General features: G+C 46.7%; 2 protein-coding genes and 1 long non-coding RNA gene across 4 annotated transcripts in view; 2 read left to right on the forward strand and 1 right to left on the reverse strand.

The window, feature by feature from the left end:
- LOC109317094 (coiled-coil domain-containing protein 92) overlaps window positions 1–11882 on the forward strand; it is a 60644-nt gene extending 48762 nt beyond the window's left edge. Inside the window, exon 4 of the mRNA XM_019545563.1 lies at window positions 5525–11882. Coding sequence (XP_019401108.1) covers window positions 5525–6279 — 755 coding nt within the window. The 3' untranslated portion in view covers window positions 6280–11882. The remainder of the gene's footprint in view (window positions 1–5524) is intronic.
- LOC109317095 overlaps window positions 1–15335 on the reverse strand; it is a 74760-nt gene extending 59425 nt beyond the window's left edge. Inside the window, exon 1 of the long non-coding RNA XR_002102973.1 lies at window positions 14776–15335. This is a non-coding gene — a long non-coding RNA (uncharacterized LOC109317095). The remainder of the gene's footprint in view (window positions 1–14775) is intronic.
- Window positions 15336–18608: 3273 nt separating this feature from the next.
- The window catches only part of CLUH (clustered mitochondria homolog), a 47038-nt gene continuing 42107 nt past the window's right edge, over window positions 18609–23539 (forward strand). Inside the window, exon 1 of one of the 2 annotated variants that reach the window (XM_019545565.1) lies at window positions 18609–18797. In XM_019545565.1, the coding sequence (XP_019401110.1) occupies window positions 18656–18797 (142 nt within the window). In that variant the 5' untranslated portion in view covers window positions 18609–18655. Of the gene's footprint in view, window positions 18824–23539 lie in introns of both variants that reach the window. The other variant, XM_019545566.1, reaches the window with a different exon arrangement.

Raw genomic sequence — 23539 nt, forward strand, 5'->3', positions numbered from 1 at the left:
TGACTCTGGCAGTAAGTCTATGACAGGAACAAAAAGAAAGCAAACAGGCCAAGCCTTAGTAAGCAGAGGTGACTGGGTGGTGATTAAACAGCTACAGAGAGAAATGCTGACTCTGCTCCAGCCTACGGCACGCCACAGCACCCAACAGATGCTTGTGTAACCGAAGGATCTGGCCTTGGCCTTTCAGTAGGACTCCCTTGGCACTGCAGCTGGAGGGAGTTACTCGGGAAGGGAATCTAAAGCCGTTCCAGTCAAGTAGCTTTCCAGCCTCTGTGGAGTCCCTATTTACATGCATCCTTTATGGGATTATGGAAACATAAAGTATTACTATTCAAGTTGCTTTACAGACATCAGCTAATGAAACCTGCTGGCGTGGAGTGGACAAATGAGGGCTGTCCACCTGGCAGCCCACCATGGATCAACTGCAGACTGCAAGATGTTTACACAAAACCCCCAAGCTCCTGCCCTGGTGCTGAAGTGGCTGGGGTCTCCAGGCTCCTGCCTCCCTCCTCTGGCTTCTGGTCCCTGCCTCCATTCCTTGGGGCCAGGTCACTGCATGCATAGCAGGAGCGGGGCCAGGTTGCTCATGCTGCATGTGTGGCTAACAGAAAGGTTATATTGTCTGCCCTGCACATGGAGCTAAAAGACCCAGGCTGTGCAAGTGGCTGGGGGACCTGGGCAGCTCAAACTGAGCAGGTAGTGAGCAGGAAGGAAGCAGTGGGGAGAAGAGCCAGGCTGCTTACATGGTGGGAGAAATCCTAGGGTCTGCAGCCCATGCATCACATGGCCCCCACTGTCCAGAGGTAGGACATCTCTGCTCTATAGGAATAAATCTGAACATAAAGCTTTGCGGTAAGCATGGAGTCCTAGAGCTCCACAGGACAGGTTTTTCCTCCTCATCTTTAAAGACAACCTGCAGTGAGGGGGCTGGGCAGAGCAGGCAGCAGGACTGAGTCTGCTTCCCTCCCTAGGAGATCCCAGCCTGGATTATAGCACAGGAGCAGACAGGGGGGAGGGAGAAAGGCATGTGGCAGCAAAAGCGATTTAACTGAGTAAAGCCAACAAAATGAATAGCGGACGGGCAAGACAAGGTGAGCCAAGGGTCAAAGGGACCCAGAGCTGGATTAGAGGCACGTGAGTACTATCACCACTTCAGGAATGGAAGAGCTGTGACAAGGCCAGGTGAAGTGACTTGCTCATCATCTGGCCAGCAACAGGCCCAGGATTTGAGTACTAGAATGTCCACAATGCTTGAACAAGCCTGGCTTTTAATGTCACTACTCAACTGGGTCCAGAGCCACCAAAACCTTGTCCCGTTTTCCTTGTCCCCTTCCACCCCAGCCCAGCACCCCCTTTGCATGCTGGAACTCCTTCCATCTCCCCCTCCCCTTAGTTGTCCTCTCTCTGCCTTTTCTATTGTATAATTTTGGAGGAAGCAAGAAAGGGACATGAACGGGGTCTCCATTTCTTAGTCACCTCTTGCCATTCTTCCTCCTTCTACAGTCCCTCTCACCCCTTCCATTTCCTTCCTCTTTATTTGCCTCCATTCCCATATTCCTCAATTAGGACACGTCCATGCAGTGAAGATACCACGCTGCACAGCAGCGTCCTCAAACAGGCCACACTGCTTTGGGCAGGCTGCCTCCTATGCTGGGATCAGGATGGCTGCATCCCCATGATGCCGGACAGCTAGATAATATCTTCCCACAGGGCCTGGACCTTGAGTATTATTTGCATCATGGTAGCACATAGTGGATGGCTAGGGGATGTACTAGGGGTTGAGCAACCCCTAGTTGGAGAGGAAGCCCCTACCCTAGAACTGTTACAACCTGAAGAGACAATTCAGATAAAGGGCACAGAAGGAAACAGAAGCATAAGGTGCCTTGGGGTTAGGCTGCTAGGGTCATACAACAGGTCAGCAGAACGGCCAGGTATACAACCTGAGTCTCCAAACACCTAGCCAAGTGTTTTACCCACTGGAGGACACAGCCCAGGGGAAAGGTGCAAGCCCTTTGCAGACCTTCATCCTTGCTCTTTTTCAACCAAGGTAGGCCCTGGGTAGGAATTGCCTCCTGTTGTAGTCTCATATGTAGTAAGCCACAAAGGGGTTTATGCAGGGGTTTCTCTCTTCTTCCCTCCCCCTGCTGCTTTGTTTTTTGATGGTTACTGCCTCCACAGATGGGAGGATCAGAAGGGTGAGCCTGCTTTTTTTCTCCCCCCTTTGAATACTCTAGAGAATGAGCCACACCCTACTGGTAAATCCGTTTGGTTTGACTCAATAAAGGAAGTGATTTAAGTGTGGCAAAGTCACTGGACTCCAGCCAATTGTGGTGGAAGCGAAAGGAGTTTAGGAATCAAATTTTGGGTGTGAACCTCAAAGGACATCTGCCCTGAGGCCTCTGCACTCTACAGTAACTGGAGGCATTGCAGGATGGGGTAGACGTGAGAAAGGAGAGACCCAAATTCTACACAGCTTCTCCCTGAGTCTTGTTACAGTGGAAAGAGCCACTGAAAAAGAATTAGCGCCAGCCGTGCAGATGCAACTTCCTTCTCCCATCACTGATCATCACATGGATCAGGCCCAGAAGATATTGTCACCTATCTTATTTATTTGTTGAAAAAGGATACAGGGGCCCTGATGGCATCAGTAGACCTGGCAAGACAAGAGAGTCTTAGGGATGCTGCCACATTACCAGTGACATCGCCCATCATCGCCATTTCTCATTCACCCACCACACGCACGGGTTCATGGCTCAGAAGTGTGGGAGGAGTGTGGGGGGAGAAGAGGGTAGAAAGGTAAGCTTAAAATATCAGAGAATAGATTCTGAGAGCACAAAGGATGGGTTAATTTCTGCCTTCCGTTGTCCCCACGCAACTACATGATCGGAAATTGGCTCCCAATCTGACGTTATGCTCTATTGCTTCCCTTTGCCTGTGAACTTTTTCTTCCCCTCCGTCACTACTGCAACAGAGGGCAAGCTGAGACAAAGGAACGCTTTGTCGTTACCTCTGGTAGAGATTGTAAACATGTCTCTGGCCTGACAACTGGCAGACACCATTAATATTTTTTATTAACAACTGCTGCGTGTTGGTTGTTAGGGTCTTATAACAAAGCTCTCTTCGCCCTCTACCCCCACCAACTCTCTTCTTTAATATCCTGTCCTTTTTATGAATCTTTATCAACAACAGACTGACTGCCTTCTCTGGAGTCTAAGGCAGAATGGCAGAGAGGAGTCAGGTCTAATTCTTCACTGCATCGCACGTAACTCGGTTGGCAGCTCCATTTGCAGCCACGTAACTCTGCTGGCTTCAGTGGAATCCCTGGTATAAGGCTGGTATCACAGACTGGAAAATCAGCCTAATACACTGCAAGGGAGATGTTAAAAATATTGTTCTGCCAAGGTCCGTGGAAGGATGAAAAGCAATTGCATTCACCAAGGCTGAGATTTCCAAAAGTAACTAATGGAGTTAGGTACCCAACTCCTGTTTGGAATTAGGCATCTAATTCACTTAAGCTGTTTTTGAAAATCTCACCCCAGAAATAGGAAGATACTGGGTAGTCATGAATATAGGTATGAGTGTACAGAAGGAAGAGCCTGCATCCTCAAACAGGTAATAGCAGGTAATTAAAAACAGGTAATCCTCAAACTAGCTACTGCCCCTAGTCCCTCCTTCTCATGTATTTCACTACTGCCAAATGGCATTTTTAACACCGCTTTTTGTCATGTCCTCCTCAGGAGGAACAATAGGAATTGCCCAGGTCGAGAGCCCATCTCTGACATTGCGCAGCATGAGTTACTATAAAGGCAGGGGACAAGAATCCCTGCAGTGGACAACTACAGAATAACCTGGGAATAACTTCCATTGGGAAGTGTTTTTCTGACTGTGGCTAATGGCTGCATGCCCTGACAGCTGTCACAGCAGCAAAGCAAAATCTCCATATCATTTCTGCAGAGTCTGGCTCCTTTTATATTTCCTTTCCTCCTTAGATTCTCAGTCAACCACAGTTCTAACCCCTGGTTAATCCTGGATTAACATACTCTATTCTGTCTAATCAGGTTGTGTAGTATCCTGGAAAGAGGTCAATGACACCTTCTAATAAATTTGGCAAATTGTTTCACATGATTAGTTTTCTCTTTTTCTCCCAGTGCAAAAATCTTCATGATGGAGCTCAGGTCCAAGGACAAGACAGGGAATTTAAGGGAGTAGGATTAACTTCTAAAGCCAAAGGAACAGCATCTCCTGCTCACACAGTATCTTGTGATTCAGCACATCAAACAGGCTCACCTAAAAAGAGTCAGTCACAAACTGAGGACTCTGGCTGATCTGTGTTTATTTTAAATTTACATGAGAACAATAGACTAGAGAAAGTATGCTGAATTGGGGTCACAGCTACACTTAAGTTAGGGATCATGGAATTCATTATCACTTTGGCTCCGAGTGCTCATTATACTCCACAGAAAGTTGGAATCTGATCATTTTTAAGTTGGAAAAATGATTTACCTATGAAATTAAGAGTCATGGAACGGTAATTACAGCAGGAGTCATTTACAGATGTGGAATGGATCTCACAATTTCCTGTTTTCTGTATGAACCGTTTTGTCTTGTCCCTCCTTCTGAGTATTAATCATATGGTGCATTTCAGTGATTGGCAGGTGGGTAAACAGGGTAAAGATTGGTCCAGGGTTTAAGGCATTTATCTAAGAGCCAGAAGAGCTCAGTTCAAATCCTAGCTTTGCTTCAGAAATCCAGTGCAACTATGAGCAGCTCTCTTAATGCCTCTAGGCCTCAATTCCCCCATTTGAAGAATAAAGAGAACAGAGCATCCTGAGTGATGGGAACCTAATATGAATGATGGCAAGGTGCTCAGACACTACAGTAGCAGGTGATGTGTAAATACCATAAATCAATAGAGATTAGAGCTTGGCTTTGATAGCACCAAGATTTTACAACTCTTGGGAGCTCAGCCCAAAATGACATCCATCCTTTCACAAGATTTTCTCTGTCTCAGAAAGCAGTGAGCTCTCATTTAACTGGTTGTCTTGGCATGACTGTCACCACCTTAGCTGAAATCTCACAGGAGTGACTGACTGAGATCTTGTATTTATTCCCAGGCTGATACCTCTACAGCAGTCACTGTATACTTCCCTGCACTATAATGCTAAAGTTACTAATGTCCTTCATCCCTGAACCGGAGGAAGCACTGCTAGTTGATAGTCTAAACCCATTCAATCACTGCCTCTTCACTGAGGCTGCCAACCCTGTGGTGGGGCTCGCTTTTGCCCACTAGGAAGTGGACCACCCCTTATATATCACTTAGGTCCCTCACTGGCTATCATGTGGTAACAATGCTCAGTATTAACCCAGGATACCTTCAGACCATTCACCTAGAGTGGAAAGTTTCCAAACATTCCTTGACCAGTCTCCTGAGCCATCTAGCTACTGCCCCTAGTCCCTCCTTCTCATGTATTTCACTGCTGCCAAATGGCATTTTTAACACTGCTTTTTGTCATGTCCTCCTCAGAAGTCATCGATCGGGAGCTGGAGGACAAGTGCAAGATCATGGAGGCTCAGCTGCATGAGAAGGAGAAGGACAATCTGGACCTGAGGAAGGAGCTCCGACACAAGGAGACTTTGGTGGCTGCGCTGAGATCCAACCTCAGGAACAAGGAGAGGAAATTCCTCGAGGAGCTGAAGAGGAGGAGCCATCGGGTGACCATACTAAACACAGAGCTGCAGAAGCAGACAGAGGCTGCTGCTTACCTCTCCTTCCAGCTCCATTCCACCAAGCAGACGCTGCACAGCTCCCGGCAGGGCGGGAAGCCCCCCTCCGACAGGCCACCAGACAAACCCTTGCCTACGCAACCTTCCGGTGAGGTGAAACCTAAAAAGCGCGGTCACAAGGCTCACGTTCGGAGGCTGGTGACTGACTGCTCCTTTAGCAAAGGGGTTATGAAGGACTCTTTCCAGAGGGAGAGGATGAGCAGCTTCGAAGACACAGATCCCATGCCTGACCCAGCACTTTTTTTATACACCAGGAGGCACCACGCACCCCACCGTCAGAAATCTGAGCCCAAAACTGAGGGCCTTAAAAAAGCAGGGGCTGATCCAAATGACAGTGCTGCTACAAGCAGTGGCCTGCAGAGGCCATTTCGGCAGCTTTCCCAGGAGCAGGTGGAAGCCACAAGCCCCAGGTCTTCAGCTAAGACCAAGCCCTCTAGGGGCAAGCAAGGCAGATGTCATGGATCCAGCCCCAGGAATCCCAAAGACTCGGAATAAAAACAAAGGAAAAGGAACAATGCAACCATCCCATGCAGCATCGGAGTCTGGCTATACCAAAAAAAGAGGGGGGGGGCCTACGCAGATTTCCTGCCCCCTTGTCTTCACGGAGTACAATACTGGGCTGGGGGAATTGCTCATTCTGGCTCCCCTAACCACAGCTCCCTTTCCTTCTGCTAAGGGAGAAAGAAATGATCTCACTTGTCTAAAACGGAGATTTCTTCTCAGAGGGATGGTGGGGCATGGGAGTGCAGCAGCCAGCAACGCTGAGCATGTTTTGAATGTTGGTATGGAGTCAACTCCAAGAGAAAATGAATCCAGATGTGGAATGTGGAGAGAGTTTTTGGGCATGGGAATAGGGGAAGGAATGGTGGTCAAGAGCTGTCCAGAGCTTCCCTTTCTTAAAAATGAACATGTCTGAGACTAAAACCTCTTTCTGTTATTGTCATCGTTGTTCCCTTTAGAAGAGATAGTTTTTATTTTCACTGGCACTAGGTAGAGGGGGGTGGGGGGAAGCGGGGAATGGCAGAATTGCACATATATGAGTTCACTGATGGTGAACACAGCAATGGGCAGGATGAGCCAGAGTCACCCCTAGTCTTGACTTCATGATGCGGTGAAGTTTGGACAAGGATGGACCTGAGCCAGAATGTCTAATGTCCTCCAGGTTCTGGAGGAATTTAGGGAGTTGAAAGACAATCGGTCAAGCTGGTCTAAGAGGGATTTCTACCCCGTCTGCAGGCCTTGCCAATCATGTCTGACATGGTCACACAACAATGTTTTGCTTTATATTTTTCACCCAAATTCCTCCCTCAGGAGAAACCTGTTGGACAAGATTTTCAGAAGTAGCCTCTGATTTGGGGTGCTTCCCTTTTTGGGGTATCCAGTCTGCACTATCAGAAAAGGGCCTGATTTTCAGGAGCTGATTTTCAGACATCCAAAATCACTAATCATGTGTGCTAGCCTGGACACTGTTTTGCCTGTTGTTACAGCAAGTTGTCTGGATGTGTCCTTGCCACTCCACATCCCTGACTCATTTTTTCCCACAACTGTCTATTACAACTGCTGCTTAGACACCAACCTCTTGTTTTTAAATTAAGTTACCAATCATGTGTTACTTTCCCACTGGAGCCTTATTCAGAAGACTAAGTAACTAAATTAGTAATGAGATGCCCAAAGAGGAGATCTCATGCATTGCAAATAAATAGAAAAACATTCTTGTGGCAAAGTCAGCTGCTCATTTCTGCTTTGAAATCGATAGGAGGTTCTAAGCAAAACAAAAATCTGTCTCCTTTGGGGCTTGGTCTCATCTCTGGAACTAGGTATTCGTATGGCCCCCAACTCACTCCAGTTCAGTATAGCACTGCAGTCAGGGAGGGAAGTGCTATCAAAGGCAGACAGAAGGTTAAGTTCTCATTGTATGACGTCCATGGGAGCTGAGGCAGAAGCTACTTTATTTCATGCAGGATGAGACCCTCGGCTACTCTGCAAGCAAAATGCTGACCCGCATAGTTTTAACTACCCGTTCTATCCACCTGGCCTTTTCCTTATACCCCTTTCCATAATGGCTACAGAAAATGCAGCAGATAGATGAATCTTGTGGTGTCCCCCCCGCCGTGCACTGATAATCAAAAGCCAAGAATGATATCACACTTAACAAGCCAAACATTTGCTGTTTGGGTATTTGGGGACACCAGTCATACAAGGGTGTTTCAGAAAGGAACAGCAATTTCAGAATAAAACATATGTGTGCAATGGTTGTTTACCGGACCACATCACTTCTCTACACAGTCATAAATGGTGGATGAGTTCAACCACCATCGATGTTCCCAGCTGCTGTGTAATTTCCCACTCATTACACACAAAATGGTTTTATTTGGAAATTACAGTTGCTTTCTAAGACACCCAGGTATTTACCACTAACCTGAGATCATTAATGCAGCACTCACATATGATATGCACCTCTTTTTGTAGTTCTGTACTTATATGCCATATTAAAATAATTTTCTGAGATTCCAGTAGCAATTACTAGCCCAGCTTTTGGAATGATAAAAATAAAACTCAGAGTATATATATGATCTATAGTTGAGCTATATTTTTTTTGATTGAGAAGTGAATCTGTTCTTTTCAAGCTATGTGTGAGGATCTTACTATCCTTCTTCTTTTGACCCACCTTGGGAGGCCATTTAAGAGCATGAGGAACCTATACCCAAGGCAGGACTGACCTGAGTTCTTTAAACACAGTCTCGAATTTGAAGTGCAACCCCACAGTATGAGCTGTGTAGACTTCTGTTTAGCACAAGACTTTGTTTCTAATTTAAGCCCAAAGGGTCAGGTTTTTAAAGGTATTTAGCACCTAAGGATGAAGCTGAAAACCAAACAAGTTATTTTTAAAAGCACTGAGGCAGATGAAGCACCTAACTCCCAGCGATATCATTGGGCACATAACCTCCACAGGTGCTTTTGAGTAGCCCATTGATGTCTAGCTTCATTTTTAGGCACTGAATATCTTTAAAAACCTGGCTGTGATTGCCTGATCATTTCCAAAGCAAAAAACAGAAGGATGTAGGAATAGATTCAGAGCTGTGCTTCTGAGTGCTCTTCCATTAGCTGCTGAAGGGCATGAGTGATATGGATATCAAGATGTTTTCAGGGCCATTTACTGGATTGCTAGCTGCCTTCTATTTTGGGGATAGAGCTCATTATACTCCTCTTTATTGACGTCTTATGCTGAAGCAGTAGACGACCCTTTTCGGTTCTGCTCTGTTGCTATTCAAAAGCTGTCTTTGTGCTGCAACAGCTAACTGAAATCAGCACCAGGGGGGCAGAGCAGTTTTTTCTGCCAGCACAGCTAACAGAGCCTTGTCTTTCTCTCAAAAGCTGAAGTTTCTGGAGTGAACAGGCTTCCCTGAGTCTTGCCTCCTCCTCAAGGTCTTCTTCCCCCATATTTTCTCACTACTACTCTACTGCACTTCAGTATCCAGAGCTGTCAGTGCCCTCTTGCATTAGTGACAACCTGCACCGTGAGCTGATGCTTGGCAAAGGGATGAACTGAGTCTTAACTTGGGATGTGAGAAAAGGAAGAGCTAATCCGGGACTATTATCTCAGCCAATATATTTCAGCAGCCGAGCAGTGAGTGAAATAAGATCCATAGCTACATGTTTTACTGTTTGTGTCAACGCTCACACTCCTGTGTAGGAGGCAAGCAATCCTTGCATTATTCAGAGGCCCTCTCCAGATTGATTATTCCATAACCAGCACTGATATAATTCATTGAGATTTACAGAAAGTGATATTCCCATGAGCAATTCCAGTTAGACATTCAGAGTCACGTCCCCAACTGGTATTAAACTGACACAGGCTCACTGAAGTCCAGCAGGGAGCTACACTACTGTACATCATTTAAAGAACCACCCTTAGCAATTATGTTCCATCAGTGCTTGTTGGTGTGACTGTGGCTACAAAAACGTTCACTGGGCTGGACAAGCTTCCCTAATAATTACTGGATCTCTTCTCTGTAAAGCTTCTTATCTCTGAGTGGCTAACACTGCCCCAGATGCCCAGGCAGCAAGGTCTGTGGAAGTCAGGCACATCACTACTACAAATCCACAGTACTAACAACAGAAAAATGTCAGAATCTCATGTGATGGGTCCAGTTTTGCAATAAAGCTAGGAGATGCTGTCTCCTATTGCAGAATGATTAAAAAGAAAGGGCCCTCTGGTGGCAAAGTCATGTAACGCGATTCCTCCCCTCCCATGAGCACAGATTGTTTGCTACCCTGCTTGGATGGACACAATTTGATTAAGTCAAACAGTAAAAGCAATAAGCAATTTGCATTGCATTGTGTATGTCATACCTGTGGAAATGCAGTATCCCTTCAACTTGATTAAGATTTATAACATGCAGGTAAGGAACCTCGCCTTTGTAAATGGTAATGTCTCTCAGGTTCGCAGAGGTTCTGCTAAGAACATTTCTCTCCTTTTTATTAATTTTAATATGATAGATGCTAATAAAGTCACTGTGCACTTCTTAGGTGGGTTTTATGATAGTTATGGCCTACACAGCTTTTTTTCCCCCCATTCCTGCACAACCCTGACATTTTATTAAGATACAGAGATCACAGCAGAGTTTAATATTAAAAATAGAATTAGTATTATAGCACTTCTTTGTAAATGATTTCCTAGCAATCACCTATTTCTTAGTGCCTGATATGCAAGTGAAGCAACTTCATTGGAGCTGTAGAATCTTTTCCACTTTACCAAGGCTCATTCAAGGGATTTATTTAATTTCCAGCTCTGTTGAGCCACACCTACTCTCCCCTGTACCCCACTTACTCTCCCCGTCTTTTCTTATCCTTTCACACAGGCTACTGATGCACTGAAGCCAAGTGACCATGTCCCTGTCTAGTAGGTACCACTGGAATCTTGCAAATCATAGTTACAGGGAAGAAGCAGGAGGGGAAGCTATATATTTCAACACACACAAAACAAGGCACGCAGTCCTGGGTCTGATCCTGGTCTGTCTTACTCCAAGTCAAGTTCTACTGATGTCAATGGTGTTCCTTTTGATTTACACTAGTCCGAGAGAGGAGGAACAGGGCCAGTATTGTTGATGAGCCATAAAAAGAGACAGAGGCGCTAAATGGAGCACTTTCTATTCCTTTGAGCCAAATCCTGAAGCCCTTCCTTGGTTTTTATTCACTTGTTCCTCTAGCAAAGCCTTCTATTTAGCCTCCCTCTAGCAAACCTCTCACTGGCTTAACAGAGGGTTTCAACCAAGTGAAAAACTGAGAACTAGATTGTGGTGGCTGGACTCCCTGTGTAAGATACCATTCACCATAATCAAAGTTGCCACAATCTGGCCCTGGAGTAAGGGCAGCAGGATCTTGCCCTGTATAGTTAATACTGTATTTTGAAGTTCATTGCTAGGGCCAGACCCTTAGGTAAGAATTCTTACCCAAGAGTTTGCAGGATCTGCCCTGAAACTTTGTTATGGGCCTTTTTATTCTTTGCTGTGTTTTTGTGGCTGAGGAAGGCTCTTACAAATGTATATTTACTTGTTTTAAAGAGAAAGCACTGTATGACTGAAACAGGGATGATGCTGAAACTAAAAATATCTGTTTTTTTAATCTTTGTATTTATATAAAATGATCAAAAAAGGGGGTGAAAGAGTCAGTGTTCCTACTTTTTAATCAAATGTTAGACACAGAGGCCAATGAAATGACACGCACCTAATGAAATATAAGTTCTTTTGCTACTGTTGATGGGTGAGCGTGTTTACAGACTCTCTCCTGTGTCTGCGTGTAAACTAGCTATGAGAATGTAATTATATAAGAGATTTGTAGAGTATGTTTATTCAGCGCTGTCACAGACTCCCTGCAAGTCAGAAAGGGTAAACATAATTTCTATCTATAATGTATATCTATATATATATGTACATACACACACACACACACACACACACACACATATATATCAGGGAGTGTAACAAATTAAATCTACATGCTTTGTATACAACCATTTAATGCTAACTTGTAAAGCTTCACAACTAGATTGGAAATGGATGCATAGCAATAACACAGTTGTTAAATGATGTCTTATATATACCTTTGCTGAGAACTTTCCATCTACAGGCTAATACTTGTGTGGCTTGACTTTCCTTTCTTTAACTGCCATTTTATTCTGGAATTGTTCAGTGGTCTATGGGCTTGGGGGGCTTGCTTTTGGTCTGCAGTTTTTTATTTGCAATGCTTCCTGAAAATGAGACATTTTAAAGCTCTGGGATCATATGGGGCGAACAGTAAATGAGTGGTTGGGTGGGGAAGGAAGAGAGTGTCACTATACTTTTGGTTTGTGTGTTCCTATGTCTCATAACATATTTGGAACAAGGCAATGCCAACTGAACCTAAAGGCAGATGCAGTCACACTGATTCACTGCAAACTTTGCTCTTTTTATTTTTCCCTAAGCAAACCAGTAGGGAAATATTCCCCATTACAACAATTAAAAAGCCATATTCACTCCATTGGCCAAGTGTTGCTGCTAAAGTCTGAATAAACCCAATGCATTTGCAAGGCCTAATTTAGACACCATGGCTCTATAACATTCCATTCTCCCATTCAAGTTAGTAAGAGCACGTACATGCTGTTCAGAACAGACTTTTTTAAATGACCATACCAGATCGCGTATTTTCTCAGTGACTAGAAATACAGAGGGGCTGGGACGGACTCATGGCCATGTTGAAATCAGTGGGAGCTTTGGTATTGACTTCAGTGAAGTTAGGATTTCACCCCAAATCTGCTCCCTTTACAATTTGTGAGTAACTTGCCAGCATCACAAACATAGCTTTGGACCTGAGAAAACAGCTGGGGCCTTCCTGCCTCCCACAACAGCTTGCAGCAATGCTTTTAACCTAGGCAACAACTGGGATGATGACGCACAGAACACAACCCCTTAGCTGTGCTGCCCTGCAGGGCCAACAAGAACTTGAACTTGTGGAAAGTAATCAGATGTGGCTCCAAGACACACAAGGACTGGCTGAGAAGATGCCCTTTCCCCTATTTGTTTTTTCTGGGAATGGGCCAAATTCCTTGCAGGATCTACACAGGGGACCTTGGCTGAAAGCCTTATTGCCATCTGCAACCTCCTTTCTGTCAGGGAGGCAAGCCCAGCCAAGAAAGCATACAGACAATGCTGTTTAGGAAGGGTGCGTGGCTGGGGTCAGATCTGATAGAGCACTGTCCCCCTCCCCAGCACCACTCAGCAGGATGCTGAACCTGCCCAATGCCTTAGAACCCAGGGGGAGGATGAAAACAGACACTGCCTCTTTCGATGCTTTCCTCTAGAGTCAGCTCCTTATGATAGGTGGCTTGGCTGGCATGGGAGAGGTCAAACAGCCCTCTCCAAACCAGCTTTCCTGATGAGGTAGATAATCACTGTGTGTGAGGATCTTCCTTTTTTACACCCCACTAACACAGAGTACCCATGAGTAAGTAACAAGGCCTCTTCCTGCAGTCTCAAAATGCTCAGACTCTAAGAGTTTTACCCCAGGCCAGGCCCTCAACTTAAATAAACTGGGATGGCATAAACACAACTAACAGAAGATGCAGCACAAGTGCCTGGCGTGCAGGTATTCACAGGGAGGGGTCCTGGGAAGAGGGGAATTGTTCTTAATTACCCAGAACGCTGCAACAGCTCTTTTTTAGTCCACCCTGCTGGACAGAGGAAAAGTATAGGGTGACAGAGCACTTTGCCTAAAGTAGATCAGAAATTGAATCCAATTAGAGCTCTTCATGCTGCCGAAATCTCCAGATGACATGTCTTGCTTCACCCAGTGCAGGCTGCTCAAACAGACATCGTGGTGCAGCTTCTTCAGGACACGTCTGTTCTTGTCACCGGCTCTGCCAGCGCTCCATGAGGCCTGCCTGCCTGCCAAGTCTCACAGGGTGGGGCAAGGGCAGACTTCCTTACATTCCTAGGTTATTTCATCCCAGCTGGATAACAGCAAGGTGCTGTAATTCCCCCTGGGTAACTGAGAGGAGCTCCAGACATGCTTTTTGCAGTTCACTTGCCTCAAAAGTTGTCATGTTTATAAAAGGTCCGTGAATGTCTGGTCAGCTAAGGGAATGCCTCAAAGCATGAAAGTAAAAGTGCTGCTACTCCACATGAGTTAGAACCTGCCCTTTTCAACCTTTGCTCCCAAGTGCCAAGTCTGTTCTTTTGTTCCCTTGCTGCATGTACTGCCCTCAAGGCTGACAGTGCAATGGCCCTCACTGCCTCTTTGGGTCCCAGGGCTCAGAAACACTGCTCTCCTGCCTGCAGCTGGCATTTTATCCAGAGTAGAAATGGGTACCTCTCACTGATCCAAAATTCAGAATCCTGAAACTGCATTCTGAATGAAGGAGAAGGGGTTAGGGAACTCTATGAAGTTTTATCTGGAGCTCTGGCAACCCAGATGACTTGATCAAGTCCACTGAATCATAGGGTTTAAAGAGATTGCAGAATATGTAGCCCAACACCCCTCCCCACACACACACACACACACACACACACACACACACTTTAATAACCCCTTAGAGAAGAGTGGGACACTAAAATGGCATGTACAAGTTCAGAACAATCAATATGGAAGAGGCCTGTGGAACATTCCCAACACTATAAAGTGCAGGTGAAGGTTCTTCCTCTTCCTTTTATTTTTCTTTAACTGCTACTGATGTCATGTTTCAAAAAACAATGCACTTTCCCTCTGCTGCAATTGCCAAGAGAATGAAACCAAAACAGCACCAGGACACAAAAATCCCAGAAATCGCACGCGCTTCAAAACAGAATCCCTCTCTACTAGTGGAGCTCTCTACTGGGTGGTGATGAACTGCTCAGCCTCAGCTCCCAGCTAGCGGTGCCCAGCCCCTTCCAGGAGGTAGAGAGAACCTACTTTCACACTTCAAGGCAGTAAAGACTGGTGGCTACAAGCCTCTGAGATGAATCATGCAACACTTACCTGAGGCATCCTTGTCCACCAGAGTACTCCCATTGAAGTCCACACTGAAGGGAATGGGAAAGATGAATGGAGTTAGTTCCTGAGCTGGGAGAGCTGTGCTGAATTCACTCCTGTGAGGGTCCTAGCTCCTGGTCTTCCACCTAAAGAATGAATGGACCATTAGAGGTAACAAAGCAGCAGTCAGATGCTATTTAGGCATAGTTCCACTGGATCAGGACATATCCTGGGCTTCATATGAGTAAAAAAAAAAAATCATCCTTGGTCAAATTTGCACAGTTAAGCAGAGAACAATAAAAGTTGTTGTTTGAGCTGCCTGTGGGTCTTGCTATGGGAAACCAGTAAAACAAGACAGATGCCAAAGGTTTGATACTGTCCCGGTGTATTTGAATGTGATACTATGTGACATTCTTATTTACAGAGAAAATAGGGGCCATGATGACATTGTTTTTAATTGTGCTTTTTAACCCAGTGCTCTTCAAGATATATTTCCTTAATACCCAGAGACGACATGAACCTGTACTTTAGATGTCATTGTAATATGCCTTTTTTTAAATAAAAGACTCAAATTGGTATGGATTTACCCCTTCTTCTTCCAACCCCAACCTGGCAAAAGACCTCAGGAGCATCTGCACTGAGATGGAATAGTGGCATATGACTAAATGAGACAGCAATATCATTAGAGGCAACGCTAGGGAATCTGGCTGTGTCAGGCACTTTAAATGACAGCAGGATGTGTCAGCATCAGCTAGTTATCCAGGGACTTATCCTGCTCAGCACCCATCACCTATCACCTTGGTCATTAGCAGAGATTGAGCCTGTGGCCTCCGGTGATAAATCACACGCTTCCACAGCTTGGACAGAAGGACTAATCCCATTAAGAACATCTGTGGCACAGAACAAGGCAGACTGCGTTGCAGCTCACCCTTAGCTTCTGCAGCCGAGGCTTGGCACAGCCGAGAACGAGGCCCAATGCCTTCGGAGACAGATGCATGTTGAACTGAATGGGAGGACTCCTGTATTGGAACCAGGCCCTTTACGCTACTGAATCTTAGTTTCATAGTTTCTAGGGTCGGAAAGGACCTGAACAGATCATCAAGTCTGACCCCCTGCCCTGGGCAGGAATGAGTGCTGGAATCATAATACCCCAGCCAGATCTGTCCTGGTGATGGGCACTCTGGTCCAGGCCAGGCTATATTTTACTGATTTTTCAGCCAGCTCAAAGTATGGTTTGTGTTCACACACGTTTTACATGCATGCACAACCTGCTAATCTCCGAATTCTACTTGTGTGGCTATATCATATCTCAATCCAGTCACAAACAGGGCTGTTCTCACATCTTGTAGGAAAGTTTTCCAGTTACCTTTGTCTTTTTTGAAGATAATCTACCTTGGGCCTGTTATCTGGCATCTCCTTCTACATTAATGAATCCACTTTGGAAGCAGATTAACTCTCGTTTGCAACAAGACATAAGATTCACGTGGATACATCCCCATTCCATGTTAACAATTCCTCTCCCGTCAGTCCTCCCACTACTATCCCATGCCTGGCCCAGCTGGTCTGTTTACCTGCATGCCCGCTACTGCTGAGTCTACATCAGCTATTAACTGCCAATGTGCAGCCAACTCCTCTGCTATTCCAGCTTGTGGTACATTCACCCACCCAGAGTCACACAACCTTCCACCAACCATGCCCCATGCTTCTGGTCATCAGGTTTAAAATGGCTTTTCTCTCCAACAGACAGGACCACCAAACTTACTGCACTAGCTAGTCCTCCAACCTCCCTGACCTCTGCCATGTACATGGACATAGCAGCATTAGCTGGAGCAGTGTCAGGTGTGCATGTCCAAGCCTGTCTTCACTGAACAGGGACACATCAATAGCACAGACATGGATGTAGGGCTGCCCTCATCACAGAGGAACTGAAAGGATCAGGTGTGAGAAGGTAAGCCTTGGTGCTTGGCTAACAGTGCCTTCTGCCTGGTTTTTCAAGTCAATTAGTAATATTAGACCTTTCAAAACATACCCCCATTTGTTGCCCCAGCTACTTCTGCTTCTGACTTTCCCACAGAGCGCTCAACAATTTGCTTTCTTTCCCCATCATCTTTACGTAATGAAAGCAAAGTCATGGATCTGAGGGATCTGTCCAAGACATCACACTAAAACAATGCCACAGAACCCACTCATTACCTCTATCATCCTAATTACAGGAGCTGCAAAACAGCAATGAATTCCACTTAGACTTTTCCAGGCTGACACCGAGGTCTCATAAGGAGACCACCATGGTTTCACCAGGAAGCCAAGGCAGCCAAATCAAACTCTGCTGTCTAATGTGAGAAGTGCAGGCCTGGGATGAAGGTGTTTCTCCAGTAGGACATCACCTGTTTCTACAAAAAGCTTTGGAGCCCACACACTGCCTGTTTAGTGGTGTCAGAGGACTTGGACACATTGCGGAAGCATTCTGTCCGTGCACAGCTCTCAAGCAGTTTTTGCCTAACCTACTAGGGCTAATAAAGAATCCACCAGAAAACCTCTCTCTTTTCTACTTCCCACCTCACTTCGGGTCACTCATAGTGGTCCCTTCATAAGAACTGCCATTTACTGGCTCAGATCATAGATCCATCTTGCCCAGTATCCCAGGTCACACAGTGGCAGAGAGCAAATGCTGAAGGGGAGAGTGAACAGGGTATGGCCAGGGTTTTTCCCCTGCTCCTCTGCCATGTGCAGCCTCCAGCATTGAAGGTCCAGACACAAAGGTCATAAAGGGCCATGCACAAAATTGCACCAACTTAACTAAGGGAGCGATGTTGCCCAGAGCGAGTCAGCATGTGGACACTGTGTGCTGGTTTGAACTTGGTTTCGCTTACACCTTCTTCTCGAGTCAAACACTCAAGGCAGTCCTGAAACCAAAACCGCTCTGATGTCTGAAGAAGCCCAAAACAGGTAAAACCTTTTGTGAGAAGGAGTCAGCGGGAGACACGGGGCCTGGCGATGGTTACTTTAGGGACCAGTCTGGCCCTGCCTCACGGAGAGAGAGTACCTTCCTTCCCAAAGCAAACCCTGAGGGACAAATGCCACTAAAGCAGAGTCAAAGGGGCAGAAAGCTGCCCTTATCCTAGACTACTTAGAGCAGGAAAAAAGCAGCTAGCCAACATGCCGTGGGAACGGCTAGAAGTGTCGCTGAAACAACCCCTGGCCACTTGCCCTACCTCCTCTCCAAAGGCCAGAGGGGGCCGATGACCTTGCGGCGGGTGCCAAGGTGGGTGAACGCTGGTGCTTCCAGAGTCAACCAGCCTTGGCAGAGCATGACGCGTTGCTCATGCTGAGCCCCTGCTGCTACCCACGAGCACACGCACAGCCAGCCACGAGCCCTGGTGACACCCTGGGTCACACAGCCCCGGTGCCTTGCAGCTGGCCGGGTCCTACGTCTGGATGTGCTGGGGGCCACCTGCCCGCCAACATGAGCCCCTCGCTCTGGGGAAAGCCTTGGGCCCAGTGCCACAGGGGGTCAGGCCACTGCTCTGGGTTGCCCGGCAAAGACCGGGGAGCCCATGGCAGCCCTCATGTGCAGCCGAGCATCGGCTCTGGGAACCAGCATCACCTCCCCCATACATCCCCCTTCCCACACGCACACGCAGCCATGCACCCCACACACTTCCCCTCCATAACCCCTTCCCCCATGAGCGCATTCCCCCACCCTCACGCAGGCGCGGGCCTGCCCCTTTAAGGCGTTGCGGCCGGCGACGGAAGCGTGTCCCGAGCGGCGTGCCGTAGCCGCAGCCGTAGCCGGCGGGGTCAGGGGTCGGGGGCCGTGGCGCGCGCACCACGTGGGGCCGTGACGGGCTCTGTCCTTCCAGCGGCGGCGGCGGGCGCGGGGCCGGCCATGGTCATCAAAGCGGACGAGATGGTGGCAGCCGCCGCGCAGGGCGGGGAGCAGGAGCAGGGACAGGGGCAAGGGCAGGGGCAGCCCCAGGAGCAGCAGGAGGAGCCGGCACCGCGCGGCGCCAAGAAGCAGCCGGAGCGGGGTGAGCGCGGCACGACGCGGCGCGGGGTGGAGAGGGGGCAGCGGGGACCTCCGCGGAAGGCCCCGGGGCCGGGTGCTGCGGCGCCTCGGCCGGGCCTAGCGGCGCCGTCCCCGGGGGCGGGGGCCGCGGTGAAGGTCACCTTCAGCGAAGCCGCGCGGCGCGGGGGAGAGGCCCTGTGCCCCGCTCGCCCCGGGCCTGGAGGCGGGTTTGGGGGCAGCCACGGGCCCTTCCTTCGTGCCCCCCTTGCAGGGGACTCGTTTATTCTCCGATCCTGCACGGAGGGACCCAAGTCCTGCGACTATTTTTTCCCCCTTTCCCCTACCCGAGGGCTGGAGCCCCAGGGGAATTGTTGTAGGTGCCTGTAATGTGTCCCCGTGTAGGACTGCGCCTGTCGCCCCGGTCTGCCCAAACTTCAGAGCCTTGGGCATGAGCTAAAGCTTTTTTTTGTTTGTTCTTTATTTTCAAGTCCTTCCTTTTCCCTGCCCCCCGACCCCGGTTTATACAGTGGTTTGCTTCCTAGTTCTCCTGGATGTCGGCCCCTGTCCTGCGGCCCTGGCCATTTTGAGCTTGGGAAAAGTACCTGACACGGGTGCTGGGGGGGTCCCGTGGCCACAAGTAGGTACGGCCTGCATGGCTGCCCCAAGATGCTGCCTCATGACCTCAGGGTGAAAGTAGGTCAGGCATTGACTAATACCTGGGTCCGCTAATCAAAAAGGCCGTTCCGTGCTAATTGTAATGGGGACGGTGGCTTTTTGTCCTGCAGCCGCCAGCTTGACTTTTAATGTGTTGCACGTCTTGAATGCCTGCAAATTGTATTCCAGCAAACTGGTGCTTCTGGATGAACCTAGAGCTTTTGGGTGGGGGGGAATCAAGGGGGTTGCTTATTAGACACGTTCACTGGAAACTGTTTGGTTTGTCTGTTTGCTCATGGTCTGGCCATCCTGTAACATTTGAATTTCCTGCCCCTTGGGCAGGGGGCTGGACCCGATAATCTTATGAGGTCCCTTCCAGCCCTGATGTCTATGAAATCTATGAACTGGGGACTGGCCGAAGGAGCATGGAGCCTTTGGTCTGCAGTCCTGTCGTCCCTGTTCAATAGTTCAGCTTCCTAAGGTGGCCAGTGTACAATCTTTCCTAAGCCTGGAAGATATAATTATAAAACTACAGGCGCATATTTAAAGTCTTAATATTAATTTGCAAGAAGCTTGTGTTTCTATTCATTTAAATATGACTAGAGAAGCATGTGGACCTCCAGGTCAACCTTTCCAAGGTACTGGTCCTTAAGAGTGTGTGTATATGTATATATGTGTTCACTGTCACTCCCATGCCAGCCCTCCACAGAGTGGATTGTAAACTGTAATAAATACTCTCACCTCACCTCCTATATAGATAGATATCTATATAGAGAGAGAGATGGATCTATATAGGTGAGGTGAGAGTATTCGTTACGTTTTGTAATCCACTTTGTGCAGGACTGGCATGGAGTGATAGTGAAATGTACCCTTCTGTCTCATCTGACCTGTTGCTTTTGGACGGTGGCAAGCTGAATTTTTGAAGTTGCTACTTAAGCCAAAGTTCATCTGTTTCAGGTGACTGAGCAAGCTGGAAGGTTTTCAAGTGTGCAGGAATGCCGTGTTGAGTACTGTTTCCTAGATATTATTTTTCTTCCCAAATGGACAGCACATTTGCAGTTTTACTAACTAGGTTAAAAAGTTACAGTGTGCAGTCCTTATTCTTCAGGGCATCAGGCGATTGCTAACTGGGGTGGGCGGGGGAAATATTGTTCTTCATGTTTTAGCATTGCACAACTAGCCAGGTGCATCACGGGAGACTTTCACCTTCCCAAATGCATTGGGTACAGGCCAGTGCAAGAAGTTTAAGGAAGATCCCAGATTTCCAGTTTACAGGAGTTTTTCTTATGCTGCCTAGTGAATCCCTCCTGATATCCCTGTGAGGTTATTGCCATGAAGGAAAATTAGGGGTTAAATTGCTAATGCACAGATGGGCTATAAGTGAAATTTCAGAGTTCCCAGGCCTGAGCTTGTACTAGATTTATCATCACTTTGTTCCAGTGTGGCAATTTGTACGTATTCCTGAGTACAGTTGCATTAGTAATTGCAGTGCTACTTTGTTTTAAGTAGAAGGTGATTGTAACTTTGTAGTATCTGAATACTGAATTTTGCTAGCTGAAAAATGCCATCTTTTATTACTTGCTGTTTGTCAAGATATTGTCCGTGGTTATATTCTCTCTCTCGCTGCTTTTTTTTGAGAGAGACGTTTGCTAAGATCTGCACTGGCATCCGAGGGAGTTGGTTGTACCCCACAAAAGCTCATGCCTCTATGAGCCAGCTTTTTTTTTTAAAAGGTGCAACCCTATCCTACCTTTTTCCTGACTTCAGATTAAACCCTTGCACATGCATGCACATACCGCATGCAAACGATATAAGCAGTTTAAAAACCCTTGCACTATTTGTTTATTTAGTGTTCCTCAGCAAAGACAATTACGGGATTAATTCACTGTTGTCTAGATCACTTATTTAACACACATGATTATATATTTCCTGTTTCCAGTACTGTTATAACACTGCTATAAACCAGTTCACAGTACATCAAGTCAGTGCAACAGAATGCTCTTTATCTCACTTCCTCTGGCTGGCTGAAGACTCGGCTTTACTAGATGGGACTCTCTACTACATCAATACGCGCCAGCTATGCCTTTTATGCACCAGTGGATTTGAACAGGTGCTCAAGGAAAACTGCTGTTGAGACGAGTGCAGTCTTACACTGGTAACAAGGTCAAGAGACTGCTTAATCTGGGGATCTGCTATCACTGTCTGTCACTTGACCTTGGAGTGCTTTAAAAGGGACTGATTTGCTTATTTTAAACGCACCTAAAACTGCTGCAGGGATGAACGTAGGGGGCATTGTTTAAGTGAAATCCAGTTGCATGCTACAAGGTCAGAAAGGAAAATGTGACAGACACTGCTTTTGTGTAACAAGATGGAAGAAGTTAGAAAGTAAGGGTAAGAACCATTGTGTTTGGACAGTCGCAGAAAAATCTTAATGGAGCTTCCGTCACAAGCCCCTGCTACCCATTGCCTTTCTGGAGCCTCCTTAAGAAGTGAGTCATGGGTATCTTAACTAACAGACCCACAGTCTTTTGCACAATAAAGCAGTTTTGAGTTGTTCCTTGTCTCCATTGGTCTTTAAATTGCAGTTGAGAAGGGATTCCGGTGGCAAGTTTGGAAGCAACTTTCACTTCTTTACAACGTGCTTCCTTGGTCAGTTTTAAAAAGTGCACATTGTCTTTCAAGACTTATGGGCGTGGTGTTTCTGGAGGGGGCTTTTCACACTTGAAAAGGAGACTGGATGAGTAGCACGGTCAGGTTGGAAGCCAAACCACTCCCCCAACATGGAAATCTGTGACTGGCTGAAGTTTTGGAAGCTCATCAGCTGTGCAATGCCCCTGCCTCTTCAGGCCTGTTTTCCAACTTTGGAGTTGAAATGTTTTCCTGTAGAGACACTAAGGTTGTGTCAACACTGGGGAATTTTGTTAAATAATCATGATCAGGACAGCTGGACCCAGGAGCACTTGTGTGGAATTGTTTGCTAAAATCATAAACCAGGCCCTTTAAGACGAACTGGTTGTTTTTCTTTCCTTATCAATAGGCCTCAAAAAGAGAGTTTGGGGGAAAGAGGCTTTTTCGTGGTGAACTAGAATAATCACGATGTGTATATGAGGAGGGTGAGAGTTGCATTAGAGATGACGTCCCCCTCTCACTAGTAATGTCAGGCCTAAAATTGGAGTATAGAGTAATTGGGGCAGGGTACAGGTATCTTGCTTGTGCTGCAGTGTGCTCCCTCCAGCAGCTGTATATATGCGCTGCCTAAAAGTTAGGAAGCACTTACTGTGCTCTCCAGTGACCACTTAATACAGTGATATTTTAAGTTCATCTGTAGCAGACAGCTGAGCTTTCTCTAGTGTTACCTCTTTACTGATTGTACTGGAGTCACCTCTAACATCTGCTAAATAGCATCCAGATCTTCAGCCCTGCCAGAAACTCTTTAACCTTTTATGCAGGGAGAGAGCTACATTCATAGAAGTAAAATGTTGAATTTCAGGGAAACTGATGTCTGAACTACTGTTTCTACCCCACCCCATTTCCCTAAAAGAAAAAGTAAAGGAGTGGTCTGTTTAAAACTAAATCCCTTGTCTGTATTCCAGAAGCATTATTAATATATATTTAAAAATATATAGATAGATATATACAATATTACAAAAATATGTGTACTCTTTTAACTCCACCCCCCCCCAGTAATGTCAGGGTAATCTGTCTTTTGTCACAAAGGGTAGGGAGGTAAACCTGCTTCAACTGGAAAGATGAAAGCAGGCTGGTGTGTTTTGTTTCCTTCTGGTTTTGTCGCTTTCAACACAATACTGTAGTGCTATCACACACCCACACGTGACCCAGGGACACCTTCATTTATCTAGCCCCAGTGTGCAGACATACCCTCACAGACTGGCACAGGCTCTTTGTATCAGCCTCTTATTTGAGCTAAACCAGTTGCTAGACAAGCTGTGTAAGGCACGGTGTCAGAGGTGTTATTGAGCTGCTGTTTGGTCTTGCCCACATGGACTGGACCTAAACATGAGGGCTGTGGCTTGCTTTGATCAACCTTGTGGTTATAACCCTGGTTGGTCAGGTCTTGCTTTATATGGATTAATTTTCACCCAGGTCTTG

This window comes from Crocodylus porosus, unplaced genomic scaffold (assembly GCF_001723895.1).
Source record: "Crocodylus porosus isolate Cpor-Errol unplaced genomic scaffold, CroPor_comp1, whole genome shotgun sequence".
Classification (NCBI taxonomy): domain Eukaryota; kingdom Metazoa; phylum Chordata; order Crocodylia; family Crocodylidae; genus Crocodylus; species Crocodylus porosus.